Source organism: Microtus oregoni, unplaced genomic scaffold (assembly GCF_018167655.1).
Source record: "Microtus oregoni isolate MIOR12 unplaced genomic scaffold, Mior012 000079F_ref0000094, whole genome shotgun sequence".
In the NCBI taxonomy this organism is placed as follows: Eukaryota; Metazoa; Chordata; class Mammalia; order Rodentia; family Cricetidae; genus Microtus; species Microtus oregoni.
This window is the reverse complement of record NW_024544537.1, coordinates 2,906,322-2,924,203: the sequence shown is the minus strand read 5'-3', so window position 1 is coordinate 2,924,203 and position 17,882 is coordinate 2,906,322. Positions and strand designations below refer to the sequence as shown.

The 17,882-nt window shown below is 35.8% G+C and overlaps 1 protein-coding gene across 1 annotated transcript in view; it reads left to right on the top strand.

The window, feature by feature from the left end:
* The window catches only part of Dmd (dystrophin), a 1,759,261-nt gene that overhangs the window by 427,564 nt on the left and 1,313,815 nt on the right, over positions 1 to 17,882 (top strand). Inside the window, exons 24-25 of the mRNA XM_041642825.1 lie at positions 7,128 to 7,262; positions 9,842 to 9,991. Of these exons, the coding sequence (XP_041498759.1) occupies positions 7,128 to 7,262; positions 9,842 to 9,991 (285 nt within the window). The remainder of the gene's footprint in view (positions 1 to 7,127; positions 7,263 to 9,841; positions 9,992 to 17,882) is intronic.

The window sequence follows — 17,882 nt, the reverse complement described above, 5'->3', positions numbered from 1 at the left end:
GGAGGCAGAGGCAGGCGGATCTCTGTGAGTTCGAGACCAGCCTGGTCTACAGAGCTAGTTCCAGGACAGGCTCCAAAGCCACAGAGAAACCCTGTCTCGAAAAACCAAAAAAAAAAAAAAAAAAAAAAAAAATTGAAACATTCACCATCTGTTTGATTAAGTCTCACATCACTGAATTATAACAATTTAATAACTCTAGTTTCCAAATAGCTAAGCCAAACATGCCAAATTCTATTAGATGTCTAGTTTGCGGCTTTTTTCATAGTGATATTTTAATATTTGCATCTGGTTCCAAATCTTTTTATTTGCTCTTAACTTTTAAATATTATAATATTTAAATATTAATATTGTAGTTTGAACATTCTAATTTTCAGTAGTTTAATTAAATATTAGGAATTAAACAATATTTACTGAAGTGAGAATAAGAAAAAGTTGATATTAATTCACCCCACCTTCCTAGGCTCTGAGTATTAATTTTGCAATGTTAGTACAAGTAAAAGAGGATATTTCTTTATAATGAGATCTTTTGCTTAAATTGCCATACTTATCTTTCCTTTTGTTAATGCCTAAATATGTCTATGATAGTTATTCTGTTGCCATTTCCTATATTATTATGACTGATCTGCCTTGTTTCCTGTTGATTTTATGTGCTTTATTAAAAAGATTGGTTAGTTTTATTCAAATGAATTTCCAGTCCCCTAAAATAAGTGTCTTCAGGTGTTCATGGTGCCATAAAATAATTTAACAAAATTTCTGGATAAGTTCTTCCTATATTTGTATCATACCCCCTTAAAAACAAGATGACTTAGTGGTTCCCAGACATTTTATTTATTCATCTTCTTTAATTCTTTGGCTATGGAAGAATTAGTCCTTCATTCCTTTCATGAGTTGGCAAATCAAAAAAGTTATCTTTGATTCCTCTCAACTGGAAATTCAAAGCCACTATCCCTTCCTTAATATGTCCACTCACTAAACAGATGGTGCTCTTTTTATTTTTAGTTATTCTTCCTTCATGCAATATATCCTAACTTTAGTTTCCCTCTTTCCTTTCTTACAAGTTCCTCCCACTCTTTACCTCCCCTCTCTCCCAGATCCATTTCTCCTCCTTTTCCCTTCAGAAAAGAGCAGACATCAACCAAGGACATCAACCAAACATGACATAATAAGTTACAATAAGCCTAGGCATAAACCATCATATCAAGACTGGACAAGGCAATCAAGTAGTAGGAAAGGGTCCTAAGAGCAAACAAAAGAGTAAGCGGTATCTCCACTCCCACTGTTATGAGTCCCACAGGAATACCAATGTAAACAACCACACCATATTTGCAGATGGCCTTGCTTAGAACCATATAGGCGCCATGATTTTTGGTTCAGTCTCTATGAGTCCCCATAAGCCATGCTTAGTTGAGTCTGTGGACCATGTTTTCCTGTTGTGTTCAACCCCTCTGGCTCCTACAATCCTTTCTCTTCCTCACTCATGGGTCTCCATGAGCTGTGCATAATGTATCTGCTCCTATCAGCCGCCTGAGAAAACCTCTCTGATGATGATTTGGCTAAACAAAAATCTATGAATATAGCAAAATATCACTAAGAACCATTTCATTGACTTTTTTCTAGTCATATTTAATTCTGTCCTTGTTCTCCGAGCCATGCAGCTTCCAGTTCTGGCCATTTAAGCAACGTCATGTATGAATGCCCTCTTTATAACATGGGCCTCAAATTAAACTAGTCATTGTTTGGATAGTCCCATAAATTCTGTGCCACCATTGACCCATCAAATCTTGGAGGCAGGATAGATTGTAGGTTGAAGGTATTGTGACTGGGTTGGTGTCCCAGTCCCACCACTGGATACAGAAAATGGCCCGTATCATTAATTACCAGGTGTCCTTGCCCGGGTCACCATAATAGCTTCCAGAACTAGATTTGCACATTGCCTCCCAAATGTTTCCCTGTTGTCTTTTTCAGTGGACATTTGAGGGTATATCACAGTGGGGGAAGTACTTACTAACACACAGAAAGTCCTGGACTCATTCAATTTTCACCTTGTAAAAACAGCAAAAAGAAAAAATATATATTGAGATAAGGAAGTAATTCATGTTTGTGTTCCAAATGAAAAATTACTGCTTAACTTTCTGAACAGAGCTCTCTTCCCTATATTCAAGTCTCTAAATCAAATCTTGGCCATAGCTTGTAAAAGTTTATGTTTGCTACATAGTAATATTGCATATATTATTTATAGAATGCTATAATTTAACCATTTTATTAAAGTATGAAAACTAGTTACCAAATTCAAATAATACTGACAATACATATGATCAAACTAAATACACATAATAATATTGCTCATTTTTCTTTTGTTTATACAATTTTTCTGGTATATCTTTTTTTTTATTGAGAAAAGGAGAGAAAAAAAAACAAGTTTCCACCTCCTCCCAGCCTCCCATTTCCCTCCCCCTCCTCCCCCCCTACGCCCCCTCCTCCCACCCTTCTCCCCCTCCCCCCACTCCTTTCCCCCTCCCTCTCCAGTCCAAAGAGCAGTCAGGGTTTTCTGCCCTGTGGTAAGACCTAGGACCTCCCACCTCCGTCCATATCTAGGAAGGTGAACATCCAAACTGGCTGGGCTCCCACAAAGCCATCACATTACGTAGGATCAAACCCCCGTGCCATTGTCCTTTGCGTCTCATCAGCCCTCATAGTTGGCCATGTTCAGAGAGTCCAGTTTTATCCCATGCTTTTTCAGTCACAGTCCAGCTGGTCTTGGTGAGCTCTCAATAGATCAGCTCCACTGTCTCAGTGGGTGGGTGCATCCCTCGTGGTCCCGACTTCTTTGCTCATGTTCTCCCTCCTTCTGCTCCTCATTGGGACTTTGGGAGCTCAGTCCAGTGCCCCAGTGTGGGTCTCTGTCTCTATCTCCATCCATCACCAGATGAAGGTTCTATGATGATATGCAAGATATTCGTCAGTATTGCTCAAGGATAGGGTCATTTCAGGTTCCCTATTCTCAACTGCCCAAGGAACTAACTGGGGACATCAGCTTGGGCACCTGGGAGCCCCTCCAGGGTCAGGTCTCTTGCCAACCCTAAAGTGGTTCCCTTAACTAAGAATTGTGGTTCCGTGCTCCCCTGTCCAACCTTCCTTTATCCCAATCCTCCTGCTTTCCCAAGGCCCGACCTCCTTCCCTTCTAACTTTTCTCTCCCCATCTCCCCTTACCCCCAACCCACCCCACCCCAAGATCCCAATTTTCTCCCCGGCAATTTTGTCTACTTCCCTTAGCCAAGAGGATAACTATATGTTTTTCCTTGGGTTCCCCTTCTTACTTAGCTTCTTTAGAATCACCTATTGTAGACTCCGTGACTCTTATTTATGGCTAGAAACCAATTATGAGTGAAACTAGACTTTAAAATGCTAATTAACCCAATTAAAAAATGGGGCACTGATCTGAACAGAGAATTCTCAACAGAAGAAGTTCAAATGGCCAAAAGACACTTAAGGTCATGCTCAACTTCCTTAGCAATCAGGGAGATGCAAATCAAAACAACTTTGAGATATCATCTCACACCTGTCAGAATGGCTAAAGTCAAAAACACCAATGATAGCCTTTGCTGGAGAGGTTGTGGAGGAAGGGGTACCCTCATCCATTGCTGGTGGGAATGCAATCTTGTGCAACCACTATGGAAGTCAGTGTTTCGGTTTCTTAGGAAATTCGGGATCAACCTACCCCTGGACCCAGCAATACCACTCTTGGGAATATACCCAAGAAATGCCCTATCATATGACAAAAGCATTTGTTCAACTATGTTCATAGCAGTATTATTTGTAATAGCCAGAACCTGGAAACAACCTAGATGCCCTTCAATGGAAGAATGGATGAAGAAAGTATGGAATATCTACACATTAGAGTACTACTCAGCGGTAAAAAACAATGACTTCTCGAATTTTGCATGCAAATGGATGGAAATAGAAAACACTATCCTGAGTGAGGTATCCCCGACCCAAATAGATGAACATGGGATGTACTCACTCATAATTGGTTTCTAGCCATAAATAATGGTATATCTTTATCATAAGATATGAATCTAAATATTTTTACAACTTATGGTTTATTCTTAATATCATTGTCTTTCCTTACATGGCCTATAAGGTTTCTTTGTGAGCTTACTTCTTATAGAAACTGGTCTTGGAAATTCTTTTGCTTTTGATTGTTAGCTTGTCTTTGTGTGTCTTTTTATCTCCTATGGTCCTTGAGATGTCATACTTTGTTATCATCTGTAATGTAAGCTTAGGTTTCGATTCCTCAAAGAAAGATCATCCAAGCAGCAACATTTTTTGCACCTTCCTCTTAATGCTTGATGGTGGATATTTTCCAGTTTTTGCTTCAGGAGAAGTGCCATGTTATTGTTAGTGACTTGTCTGAGACCAACGTTTCTTTTCCAATATGAAGCTACAGTTAAATATCATAGCTGACATGTCATATACTCCGATAACCCCATACTTTGTTAAACTGCATATTATCCTCCCAATTTGTATTGTGTTCCTTCCCTATTTTTCTTTATCTGACACATAGAACTTCCTGATCCATGGTTAAAAGGATAAACTTTAATTTAAAATGCATTATTAATATTCAACTTGGAATTACAATCAGACTGAGACATCGTGGAAGTGATCAGTAGTTTCTTCTACTCTTTTGGAGAGTTTGTTCTTTCATGTGATTTTTTTTTTAATTTCAAAAATCACTTTAAATTCTACGATTTCAAAGCAATTTAAAATTCCAAACTTAAATTTAGCAGTTACTCTAAGTACAATTTCCATCCGGTTTCGGATTCAGGAGTGTATTTTGTTTTGAAAGCATGACCTGTAAAGCCTCTCCTGCTGTGTCACTCAGGTGTATTGAGTACAGAAGAAAGCATCTATCCCGATAGTTAAGTCATCATCACGCTACCTCAGTACCTCAATTTGCGCCTAAGTCCATATGCCTTATTACAAGTGTCACCCCCTTACCTTTAAATCTCTAACATATGCTCAAGAAATTACAATAAGTTGATAGGTTTACAGACACAGCATAGTGATGTTCAGTTATAGAATATCCTCCATTATTTTTAATCAACTATGTAGAAAATATTGGGAATTTTACAATCTTTTAGTTTCCCTTAATATGTAATTCTTTTGTTGACTTGCTACTGACGATACTCTCAGGATGATGTATTATAATGGTGATTGCACCTTTGTTTTTACTGTACTTTGCAGATTAACCCTAAATGTATTTTTCTCCTTCTTTTAATTTATTCTTTGTGTCTTTCACATCATGCATCTCCATCCCATTTATATTCTTATCTCTTTGCATCTACCCTCTGCCTTTGCATATACCCCCCAAAATAAAATGAAATAAATTTTAAGAAAAAAAAGAGGGAAATTATCAGTCTCATCACAGAAGTTGTATTGTGACACCTTTTTATCTATGTAGCTTTACTTGTGTTTATTGTAGAGAGTCAATGGTCTGGTTTGAGGACTTTGGTTTTTGCTACATTATTGATGCTGGGCCCTCACTGGTACTACTCTTGGTTATCCTGCTGCTGCCCTGAGTTGTAGAAATCCTGCAACTTTGAATTTGTGGGACCAGTTCCTTTACGTGCTCCCACAGATCCCAGACGGAATAGATGTTGGGATGAGCCAACACCTAACCCTGGTTCTGGGCCTGAATAGTTGCAGGATTGGTCAGCTCTATTTTGTTAAAAAAAAATACTCTTTTTCAAAAATATATACTAAAACCAAGAATTATATAGTTACTGGGTATGTAAATGCCCACATTAATAAGACTGAGGAGTAGGCTTTCCATTATACATATTCCTAACAATACATATAATTTTTGTTGATTTATTTCTTCATTTGTGCTATCTAAAATGCCATATCACTTTTCTCACTTTTATTCTAATGAATGTTAATGAGAATAAATACATATGGTTATGATTCTTTCTATATAAAATTCACTTTATTGTTTAATCTTGTGTATGTGTGTGCACCTATTAAGACTGATTAAAAATAGTGTGTGCTCTTACCACTGAGATTCTCTAGAGCACCTATTTAGGTTTTTTTTTTCTCCATTTTGATGACTATGATGGGCTTCATTTTCATGGGTCTACAGATTCTTTTAATTTATTTTTAATAGACTTATTTAGATGTTTGAATATTATTATTTTAGTTTTAACAAATGTTTCATTTTTATGTGCATAACAATATTTTCATAATATTTTCGACTCTCTTTTGGTAATGGTAAGATTTTGTTTAACTGTAGTCAAATATGTTGATTTCTTTTCGTATTATTAGTTTTGTAAAATATATTTTATGTCCAATGTCCTCCCATACTGAGAGTTTAGAGTAATCCTCTTCTATATTATTTTTTAGGAATCTAAAAATTTTCTTATCTTTGAATACTAAATTATAAAGGTTTATATTGTGTCTCAGAGATGACTGAGAAATAACTATACATTTGAAATAGCAGTTGTGTGTTGTGGGACTAAGGCCCAAGGAAATAATAAGAAATATGAGAAAGGAATGCATATATATGAGGGTCTTCCTTGCAAAACAGGATTGAACATAGTCAAGTTAAATCAATTTCTATTATTATGAATATCAACATAATTGCTGAAATAAAATCTTGATTAATTATAAAATTCTCTTCCTATCAATATAGAAACCCTAAATATGTTTAATAATGGCAGAAGAAACAGTTAAAATCATGTTTAAATTTCAAATATAAAACTATTTTGGTGAATTTAGAAACAACACAATAGTATTAGCTACTGATGTTTAAAGAAAGACTTATGCATACATTCTATCATATGCTTTGATTTTTCTATTTTTAAGACTGATGTCTAAGGGAATGTGTTCTTTAAAAGGCAATTCACTAAATCTTAAATTTATTCAAATAATACACTGCTTACTTAATGACATTATTACTGAGATGTTGTATCACCAAATAATCTAGTTTTATTTTAAGTCATCTACCATAATGACTGAAATGTAGAAAATTAAATTTTCAATTTTAAGAAGTTTTAAAATCATAATATTAAGGTTCCATATTAACCTTTGTGAGGCCATATTTAATCGTCAATATTCATTTTTTTCTTAGGAAGTTTGGGCATGTTGGCATGAATTATTGTCATACTTGGAGAAGGCAAACAAGTGGCTCAATGAAGTAGAATTGAAACTTAAAGCCACTGAAAATATTCCTGCAGGGCCTGAGGAAATCACTGAGGTGCTAGAAGTAAGTGGTAAATTCATCCAAATGATCTTTGTGTGCTACCTCGAAAAGCGCTAGTGCCAAAGAGAAGACAATGTTTAAAAACACAAGGAAGAAAAATAGCTACAGGATCCTTCAGTCCTGCTGTTTGGACAAACCCTTCTTCCTTCTAGGATCCTTTCAGGTCTCAAGAATAAAATGAAATTACTTATCTTCTTATCTTGGATATTTAAAATCATGTCAATGAGTACTGTATGACTTAAATACTTTATAAACAAATGTACCTTTCAAATTGTCATATACATACTTTTTATTTTAGACTTTAGATATGAAAAAATAAATGAGTTTGCACACATAAGGTATAAATTACATTATATTCTGATGTTTAATTAATCATTCAGGTTGTATACATTTTGCTTAGTTTTTTATTATCATTAACCTGCAATAAATTAGAGTGTTAGCATATTCAGTATATGTAGATCTGTAATATAAATATAGCACCTTTGTGACCGCTCAGAGACATTCCATAACCAAACGATTCTTGTGAAATAACAGTGTGATAAATTCTCCAGAAAAAAAAAAACAAAGAAAACTTACCATGCTTCATTAAAAAGTCTGGCAGTCAGAATAAAGACTGGGATAGTGCAGCTATCATAGGAATTTATCTCATTTTATACTTTTTACCAGATTAAATTTTTATACCACATTTTAAGTAATACTTTGAAAGAAGGTGGCATTTCAAATTGGTTTGTATGTCTCTCACATGTGAAAGCTAATAAAAATAATCCCCCAAAACATCAAAATGAAATAGAAAATATAGGAAAAAGAACTAGAGGTGTTATAAGGGACATGAGAGGAAGCAAATATGCTCAAAATGTGTTAGATGCATTTGGAAAAGTATAAATGTCTCATTGTTTGTATAATTATAGTTGCTAATAAAATGTAGCCCATTTAGAGAAGACTGATAAGACATCAAAGGAGAATGTTAAGGTGAGGAAGAGGAAGCCTCATTACTAATATTTAACATCTTGTTGACTGTTGCCTGTAAATTTTGTTTGATGAGGGAGGTTGCTGCCAATTATTCTTGCAGGCAGTTTAGATTACAAAAAGGATGTACCAGTATTTGACAAGAATATAAAAGCTGTAGTACTTCCAGATTTCCTAGCTACTAAAGATTTATATAACTGAATTCTTAATTGATATTGTTTTTGTTTGCATTTTTGTTTAAATTTATATATACATTTTAGCATATTCTTCCCACACCCCTACTTCTTCAGGATCCTCTGGGAAAGGGAAAATCAGTTAACCTTTAATTAATCAGTTTATCTTTTATTTAATTAACAGGTCATATACTTCATCAGGAATTAAGGAGAGGAAATTGCTCTACTAAAAGTTTTATAAAATGCACATATTTGCTACATATAATGAAATGTTACTAGAAAAATCATTACTAACATTTTTGTATTAAAATTTTGATGAGTTTTTTATAGATTTTAGATGTAAAAAGTACATTTTTGCAAAACAATTAGGAAATAATAATATTCTGATGCTCTAGAAACTTCAGAGCAAGATATATTGAAGTTGTTCAGAATTTAAAAAGTAATAGGCCTATAAGAATGACATAAAACACCTCTGAGAACAGTTTCATGATTTTGGAAACAACCACTGATTGAAAGAATTGGAGCCTGTATTTATCACTTTTTATATGGTTGTAAGTTCTAGTGAAATGATATTGGATTACTTATTCCCTAGAATACATAAAACTGGCATTGAGATTATGTTTCTTTATATAATCTATCCAAAAAAATCTATCAACGTTAAACATTTTTTTCAATTAAGGATTAGAAGGCTGTAAATAATAGAAAGCCAGGAAATGACTTGGCAGCAAACTTCCCCCAAAATGAAAGGAAACATCTTTTCTCAGCACACACACATATACATGTACACAATCATACATCCAAACACAGACACACACAGACACACACACACACACACACACACACACACACACACACGCTTCACATCACAAAGAAAATTACGCAGAAATGACAATGGTCCAGCCAAAATCCCCCGGTGATTTCTGTCTGCTGTCTCTTTCTGAGCACTAAGGAATTTCATGTCATTTCTATCTACTTCCAGTCCTAAGATGTCAATGTGAAAATATGTGAAGAGTGAAGGAGTTTCTTTGAGAAGAAACAGCTTATGAGCTGCTACTGCACATATTTTCAGAAGAATCACATTATTTACATGTCACTGACCATTACAAAAGAAAACAAAGAAAAATCCAAATCAAAACAAAACAAACAAGCAAAAAGAGAGAGAAATTGAGCACTTTACCTTTTCACGTTTTAGAGCAAAGGTCATCCCTAAGAAAGTGTCATGTTTTAAAATCACAGTCTATAAAATAATGACAAGTCAGTGAAAAATCAAAAGCCATCCTCCCATTTTTAAAGAGTGCTCCTTCAGGCTTTATTATCCAAATTAAATGTTGCTTTACACTGCTAATGTCTTAATTGTGTGAAAATGAGAAAATGCTGAACTTTGTGCATAAATTAGAATACGTAGAAAAAGGAGAAATATTAATTATAGAAAATGTGTTTCAGTCTCTTGAAAATTTGATGCAACATTCAGAAGATAACCCAAATCAGATTCGCATATTGGCACAGACCCTAACAGATGGAGGAGTCATGGATGAACTAATCAATGAGGAACTTGAGACATTTAATTCTCGTTGGAGGGAACTGCATGAAGAGGTATGGAGACAAGTGGGAAATCTCTTTCGTTTCCTTTTATAAATGCATGCCAGACAGACATGGTCTTCTCCAATAAAATGAAAAATTATTTCAGTTTATTTCAGCCTACAGTTTTAGAGAAGTGACTGAATTCTTTGGACATGCCTTTCATTCCTTTTAGAAATACATGAAAAGTATGGTATTTTGTTTTATTGATTAATTTTTATTGAGCTCTACATTTTTCTCTGCTCCCCTCCCTGCCTCTCTCCTCCCCTTCAGCCCTCCTCCAAGATACCCATGCTCCCAATTTACACAGGAGAAAAATGTTTTTTAGCAGGAAACTGAGACATGTCAAGAACAAATAGCATGTTAATTCAATAAATTATGTTATACTATGCTGTCTTACTTAGTTACGGTTCCTATTGCTGTTATGAAAGATCATGACCAAGACAACATGGGGAGGAAAGGGCTTGTCAGCTTAGAGTCCAACTAGGCCATACCTTTTAATTATGCCTCTCCCTGGTGACCAAAAATTTAAATCTATGATCCTGTGGGGGCCATTCCTATTCAAATCACCACATTATACATAATTAAAGGGTAATCATATATGGGGATTCACATACATGTCATGGTTTTCCTAAGCAAACATAAAATAACATATGTTCCTACTGTTACATTAAGGCAAACATAGACAAGCAAATACAGATCAATAATCAAAAGTCAAACCTGGGTTGCATAAATCAATTGATCCTGGGTAACAGTTTAAGTTTTCCATATCCTCATGTGTGATATTGATATTTTTCCAAAGAATTTTTTGTGAGAAAATATTTCTTTAAAAGTGTTAGATATAGAATCAAGATCAAAATATATATGTAATAAATGTTAAGATTTTTTTAAAAAAATTTGCCTGGTTTGTATGCCAGAGTGCATTCCTTCTAACAAATAGTTGTGTACATATATGTGTGTATCATAGTTAATTAAGACAAGCGTAGGAAAGCCAATGAAAATAAATATATAAAATATATGACAATTTTAAATGTAGTAAACATGTGTGCTCTTACAAATTCAATGTATCTGTAACAGGATTGAGAAAGCACTCCTTACAAGTTATCAAGCATTTGGATGGGTTCAAGAAACTGGTTACTCTGTGAAACCACCCTAGCTACCCTGGAACTTGCTCCCTAGAGTAAGCTGGCCTCAAACTCATAGAGATCTACCCTCCTCTGCCTCCCAAGCCCTAGGATTAAGGGCAGGTGCCACCACGCCAGGCTGTTTTCTAAGTCTTCACAGTAGGTATTTTCCATATTTGCCTCAGTAATCAATTAAACAGAGTGCTATCAAAACACTAAATATATCTGCAAAATAAACTTGACACTACTACAAGTAATGACTGTGTTTAAAATATATATATATATATATATATATATATATATATCGAACCAATAATAACCTTGTAGTTATTTGATATTTGATAATGCAAATAAGAATATCTGGTACTTTGTTGAAAGCAATATTCTTTCTGAAATAATATCCTTAAAATCTGTGATGCTGATACTTAATATGTTGTGAAATTAAATGTTTTCTTATAATTTTCACTTTAAAGACTTCACCCAAAGACACCATGCTTGCATCACTGCCACTGCTCCCTCCCCGTTCAAGTTTGTCTGTGTTCCTCTATCTGAAATCTATGGTAGCTATACAAATTAACATTATTATATATTATAAATATGTGTACATATATGTACAACATATGTATGCATTATATATGTATGGTATGTGTATGCATGTATATATAACTTACTAGTCTACTTAGCATTGTATGCACATTTGTCCTGTGCTAACACCTTGGACTGGACATCGTATGTAAGAGGTCAGTCATCGATGATATTAATTATCCTGTAGTAATAAGAGCGGCGGGGCTGCGTCCCCATCACCCCAGCCGCCTGCCCGGCTAGCTTATGCCCCGAAATAATTACATGGACACTGTATTCTTTTAAACACTGCTCGGCCCATTCTCTTCTAGGCTAATTCTCACATATTAATTTAGCCCATTTCTAATCATCTGTGTGTAGCACCCCAAGGTGCGCTTACCGGGAAGATTCTAGCCTATGTCCATCCTGGGTCGGACCTTCATCGCTTGTGTCTGCCAGGGAGCAGGGCATGGCGTCTCTGCTGAGGCATCTGCTCCCTAGAGGAGAGCTGTCGAGACTCTGACCTCACTTCCTCTTCCTCCCAGCATTTTGTTCTGTTTACTCCACCCACAGGGCCAAGCAGTTTCTTTATTGGCCAATGACCTTCCTCCATCATTTCCCCTTTTTCGGTTTAAACAAAAAAAAAAGGCTTTAACTTTAACATAGCAAAATTGCATATAACAAAACAGTTATCAAGTAAAAGTTACAATAATCTTTATCATAACTAAGGAAAAGTATAACTATAACTAACTATTCTTAACTCCATCAAAGACTCCAGAAAGATACAATACTACCTAAGCAAACAAGAAAAAAGCAACTTTTTTTTTTTTTTTTTTTTTTTGGTTTTTCGAGACAGGGTTTCTCTGTGGCTTTGGAGCCTGTCCTGGAACTAGCTCTCTAGACCAGGCTGGTCTCGAACTCCCAGAGATCCGCCTACCTCTGCCTCCCGAGTGCTGGGATTAAAGGCGTGCGCCACCATCGCCCGGCGAAAAAAGCAACTTTTAAAACACTAGAAATGACGGAGACATCTCGCTGCCTGGACAATCACCCAAAGTTCTTCTGTACCGTTGGGGCATCCATCTTCAGCCTTCGGGCCCATGGTATCCAGCAGACATTTCCATAAAGCAGGAAAATTCAAAGTCAGTTCAGTCACTATCTGTTGTGTCCTGCAGAATGTCTCACAGACTCTTTCATGAATCAGGAACCCCGAAAGATCATCTCACCTTAGGCAGGTAGTCCTCTCTCTGCGGGTTCTCTGTGTCCAGTTTATGCAATAGTCCAGGCAAGAGCAGTTTCTTGCCCAAATGGCTATCAAACTCCATAAGGAGCCTCTTCGATGCCCATCTTCCTCTTGAAGTAGATTGGTGCTGCCAGGAGCAGAGTGTCTCATTGTCATGAAAAGTCCTAAGTTATTAAAACATTAAATGTCCTATTCTGTAATCTTTGAAAGACATAAAGAATGTCTATCTAAAATATATCTACGCACATCTAGAAAATATTAACTAACATGACTACAAGCTTTACTATTATCGATGATTATCCATTAACAACCTATATTTATTAATTATACAGTACATATTTAAATGAACTACACAATCACAATACCTTAATCAAAATCAGAAACACACACACACACACACATATATATATATATATATATATATATATATATATATATATATATAACAAAATTGACCTTAAATCTCTATCAATAAAGCAAAATCTACACTAATGCAAATTATTCATACCTATATCATATCCCCCTTTAAATGTAAAAGAACATTTATAAACATTTTTTGGGAATATGGGTGCAGTTATTTCTCTCCAAACTGCTTCCTGCTGAATGGGGGCATCGTTAATTAGGTCTTTCATGGTATAACCTGTGTGCTAGTTTCATCTCAGTTGGCAGTTGAGCGAAGCAATTTTCTGAAGGTGTTCACACCAACCCTTCAGGAGGGTGTGGTCCATCATACCAAATCGGAATAGAAGAAATGAACAGCGTCTCATCCTCTGTGAAAACAAAATAAGAAACTCCTTTCCAAAGTATCATATCCTTAGATTCAAATTCAAAATATCTATGTTGGATTAGTTCAGCAGCATTTATAAATAAATATCTTTTAGTAGCTTTTGCTCTTTCCTCAGCATTCAAACAATTCAAAGAGAGCACAATAGCATACAGTATCAAAATTCTCTGTGTATTTTCCATCTTTGTACAGCTTTGTTTTAAGCTCTATTTCTTTTATTTTTACTTTTAACTTTTTGCTTTTTGAGCCAGGTTCTCTGTATCTTTGACCTGAAGTAACTCTGTAGACCAGGCTGTCTTTGAACTCTCAGAGATCCGCCTGTCTCTGCCTCCCAGGCATTGGGATTAAAGGTGTAAGCTACTACACCTTGAACTCACAGAGATCTGTTTGCCTCTGCCTTCTAGGCACTGGGATTAAAGGCATGTGCTACCACACACAACAACTCTCTTCCTTTTTTTGTTTTTTACTTTAAGAACTTTAAATTTTAGTCTGCATATATTTTTAACACACTTCAAACCATTTAGAAATTTTCTTTGTCTTTGAATCTCTCTTTACTGTATATCTCCCTTTTTCTGACCACATGAATCTTTAATTTACCAAGCAATCTCAGTAGGACTAAAGGCGTGGCTTTGCCAGCTAGATCCAGTCCATTCCTTAGCTTTCCAGCCTCATGGCGGATATACAGGCTGTAGCCATGTTTACTGCAACAACTGTATGGCATTTCAAGGTCCCTGCCAGCAAGTGAGCTACAACAGACAACACTCAAGTCCTCTCTTGGTAGCCAGCCCTCCTGCCTCAAACAGTCAGAGTTTGCCCTGGCAGGATGGCCCAGAAAGCTGGCATTTTTAAACGGCGCAGCTTTTTTTCCTGCTACAGCTGAAAACCGAAAAGCATGCATTCAGCTTTTCGTCAACACCATTTAAGTGTTTCGTGGCAGGACCTCTTAATGAGCTGCAATCTTTGCAGCTAAAGCTGAGTCAGGAAGCTTCTCTTAGAAGAAAGCGCATGCTTGCCTCTTGCAAGCAGAGCAGACCCGAGAACACAGCGGGTCTAGTTGCCATCAAACAAATCATAGCACTTTACTCCAAATGCTCTATTCAAAAGCTCTGTCTCCCGCAGGAGCCAGACAGAGATCACAATGGCGGCACAGCCCCAGGAAGTCGCACTTTAAAATGACACCGCGTTTTTTCTGCTACTGTTGCCGAATCAGGAAATCTCTCTACAGCACGCCACCAACAAACAGCAAAAATCTGTGTTAAACTCTCTTTCCGTTATTTTTAAGCCTTCTCAGGTTTTTTAAATGGGTTTAGTTGTCCACACGTCTGGGCGCCAACTGTAGTAATAAGAGCGGCAGGGCTGTGTCCCCAACACCCCAGCCGCCTGCCCGGCTAGCTTATGCCCCGAAATAATTACATGGACACTGTATTCTTTTAAACACTGCTTGGCCCATTCTCTTCTAGGCTAATTCTCACATATTAATTTAGCCCATTTCTAATCATCTGTGTGTAGCACCCCAAGGTGCGCTTACCGGGAAGATTCTAGCCTATGTCCATCCTGGGTCGGACCTTCATCGCTTGTGCCAGGAAGCAGGGCATGGCGTCTCTGCTGAGGCGTCTGCTCCCTAGAGGAGAGCTGTCGGGACTCTGACCTCACTTCCTCTTCCTCCCAGCATTTTGTTCTGTTTACTCCACCCACAGGGCCAAGCAGTTTCTTTATTGGCCAATGACCTTCCTCCATCATTATCCTACTTTCATCAACCATTGTCCAGCTATAACTCTTTATTTAAAGTGATACCATGTTAAAATTTCCCTGTCAATATTGGCATGTCATATGGTATTCTAATTATGCTGATCACCAAGCATATTGTGGAGATTTTGTGGATGCATTTTCACTGTCTTTCCTAAAGGACACTGTCTAGTTACAAGAATCTTGCTCCTCCAGCTCTTATAATCTTTCTGTTCCCTCTTTGATGATTTTTACTGGCCCTTGCGTATATAAATTTTGTTGCTGATATATTAGTTGGGGTTTGGTATCCCACAGAATCTTATTTTTTGTGTTTTTGACCAACTGATAGTTTAAAACCCAGATTCTAGAGTATAAATTGGGCACTTGAATGGAAATTGTAAATTACTTAAGTAATTGAGAATTGCTTAACAATATCAATTGTATTATTCTTTGGATAATGTCACTGGCTATCTACTCAGGATATATTATTTGATGGCCCAGAGAAAGAGAATAATTATAGTCAAGAATCATAACTTTGTTTTTAAGCCATTATTTTTGTGGATAGAGAAAAGCATATTTTTCATTAAAAACAAAATATTTTTCCATCCAAAGATGAGCCCTACCCCATTTTCTTCTCAATTAAATGCTATGTCAGAGGTGTGAAAGGGTTTTATTGCCTACCTAATGTTTCCTATAGCTGCAATTATGCAGAGATAAGGTAACACTCAATTGCCTGTAAAATCAATCATACAGCCAGGGATTTTTATTGCCTATGAATACTTAAAAGGGGTGTGCTCTCTCCTACTCCTAATTCCAAAATGTAAAGTTGTACTCAAATAAGAAGTAAATTATTTCAATAATTTTAAAGGCAACTTTCAGTCTTCATATACTATATTTTATAGTTATAGAAACAATCTGAATGATGATTAACAAACCAGAAATCAGCTTCAAAATCATACCAAGGCACATCAAGGAAACTATAGCTTTATTTTCTACTTAAGTGACAAAATTTCTAAGTTGTTCTGTATGCAACAAAATGCTTACTGATGGTAGTAATACTTGCTTGGTTATCAAGGCCTCAGTACTATTCAAAATATCTGATATCATATTCTCTTTCTGTTTTAAAATTTCTTTATGATATGAAATCTTGGGGATACCTATTCTATGCAAATGGCAAAAGTATCAAAAACAATAAGTGGGCCAAGATTTGTGAGCATTTAGATTCAAATGTATTTGTACATGGAACCTATGCCCATGAGCATTTTATTATTTTACATTTTTTTTTCACTTTGAAACACAATTTAGCCTTACAGATCACTCGGGGTTAAAACTCATAATTCTCTGGCATCACATTCACAAGTGCTAGCGTTATTGTGCTAATGCAGGGACACTGATTACTCCTGTTTTATTTCTCAACTTTTAAAGAAAGCTAGATCTTGAGTTTAATGAAATAAGACTAAATGAAGCTATGGGGGACTAAAAGAAGAGAAGAGATTAGAAACAGGAGGAAGAATGTTGAATATATTCAGCATACATGATATATTTTCATTAAAATAACTATGACATCTTTCTCTATGAACAATAAATATATTACAATAGAATTATTAGGAATGTTTAATTAAAAGGATATGTTTTATAATTTTAAATATTTTAATTGTATGTTCAGAAATCCAAAGCCTTTACAGTTTCTTATGAAAATAGTTATCTTTTTTTAATCTTTGATAAGAATTTCTATCTTATCCATATCTGCCTATGAGTTTATGTATTTATATTCTAATGGCATGTGTGAATTACATGCTATAACATGCAAGTAGAGATCAGAAGACAACTTTGTGCAGTTGCTTTTCTCAATTTACTTTTATGTTGGTTGTAGGGATAAAGCCCCCATCGTAGACTTTTATGGCAACTGCCCTGACCCACTCACTGAACAATCCCAGGGTCTCTGTCTATAGTCTTTTACCTGAAACTAAGTAAGAGGCAGAGTAAAAAAAGAAGAAACAACATCATATTTGGTTAATGCTACTTTAGTATTAACCATCATGATAGATAGCTGCAGAGACTCCCTAGCTGTTCCAGGTTATTATGACAGATTGTTCACTCTGTGTTACATCTTGCTTAGGATAAATAGACCAGAAAGGCAAATATCGATTCAAGGCACACTGAAAAGAACTGGCTTTGCATCAAATACAGGGTTTAATTCTGTTACAAAACCCTCTTTCTAAAATAGAAAATGTGCTTTGTGATTTAATTTTTTAAAACATTAAGCTATAACAATAATAATATTAATGCTCGCTATTCAGTGAGCCTCAATTTTATGTTAGTCTATTTCATGCTACTTACACATAGTGTGAAACTTATTTCCAACTTAGTTTTCTGAAATACATTTTATGATCTAAAAATGCAGGAAGGATGTTAACTTGCAGTGCCATGAAGCAGCAGGCTACAGCGTTTAACATGCCTTGAGTGGTATGG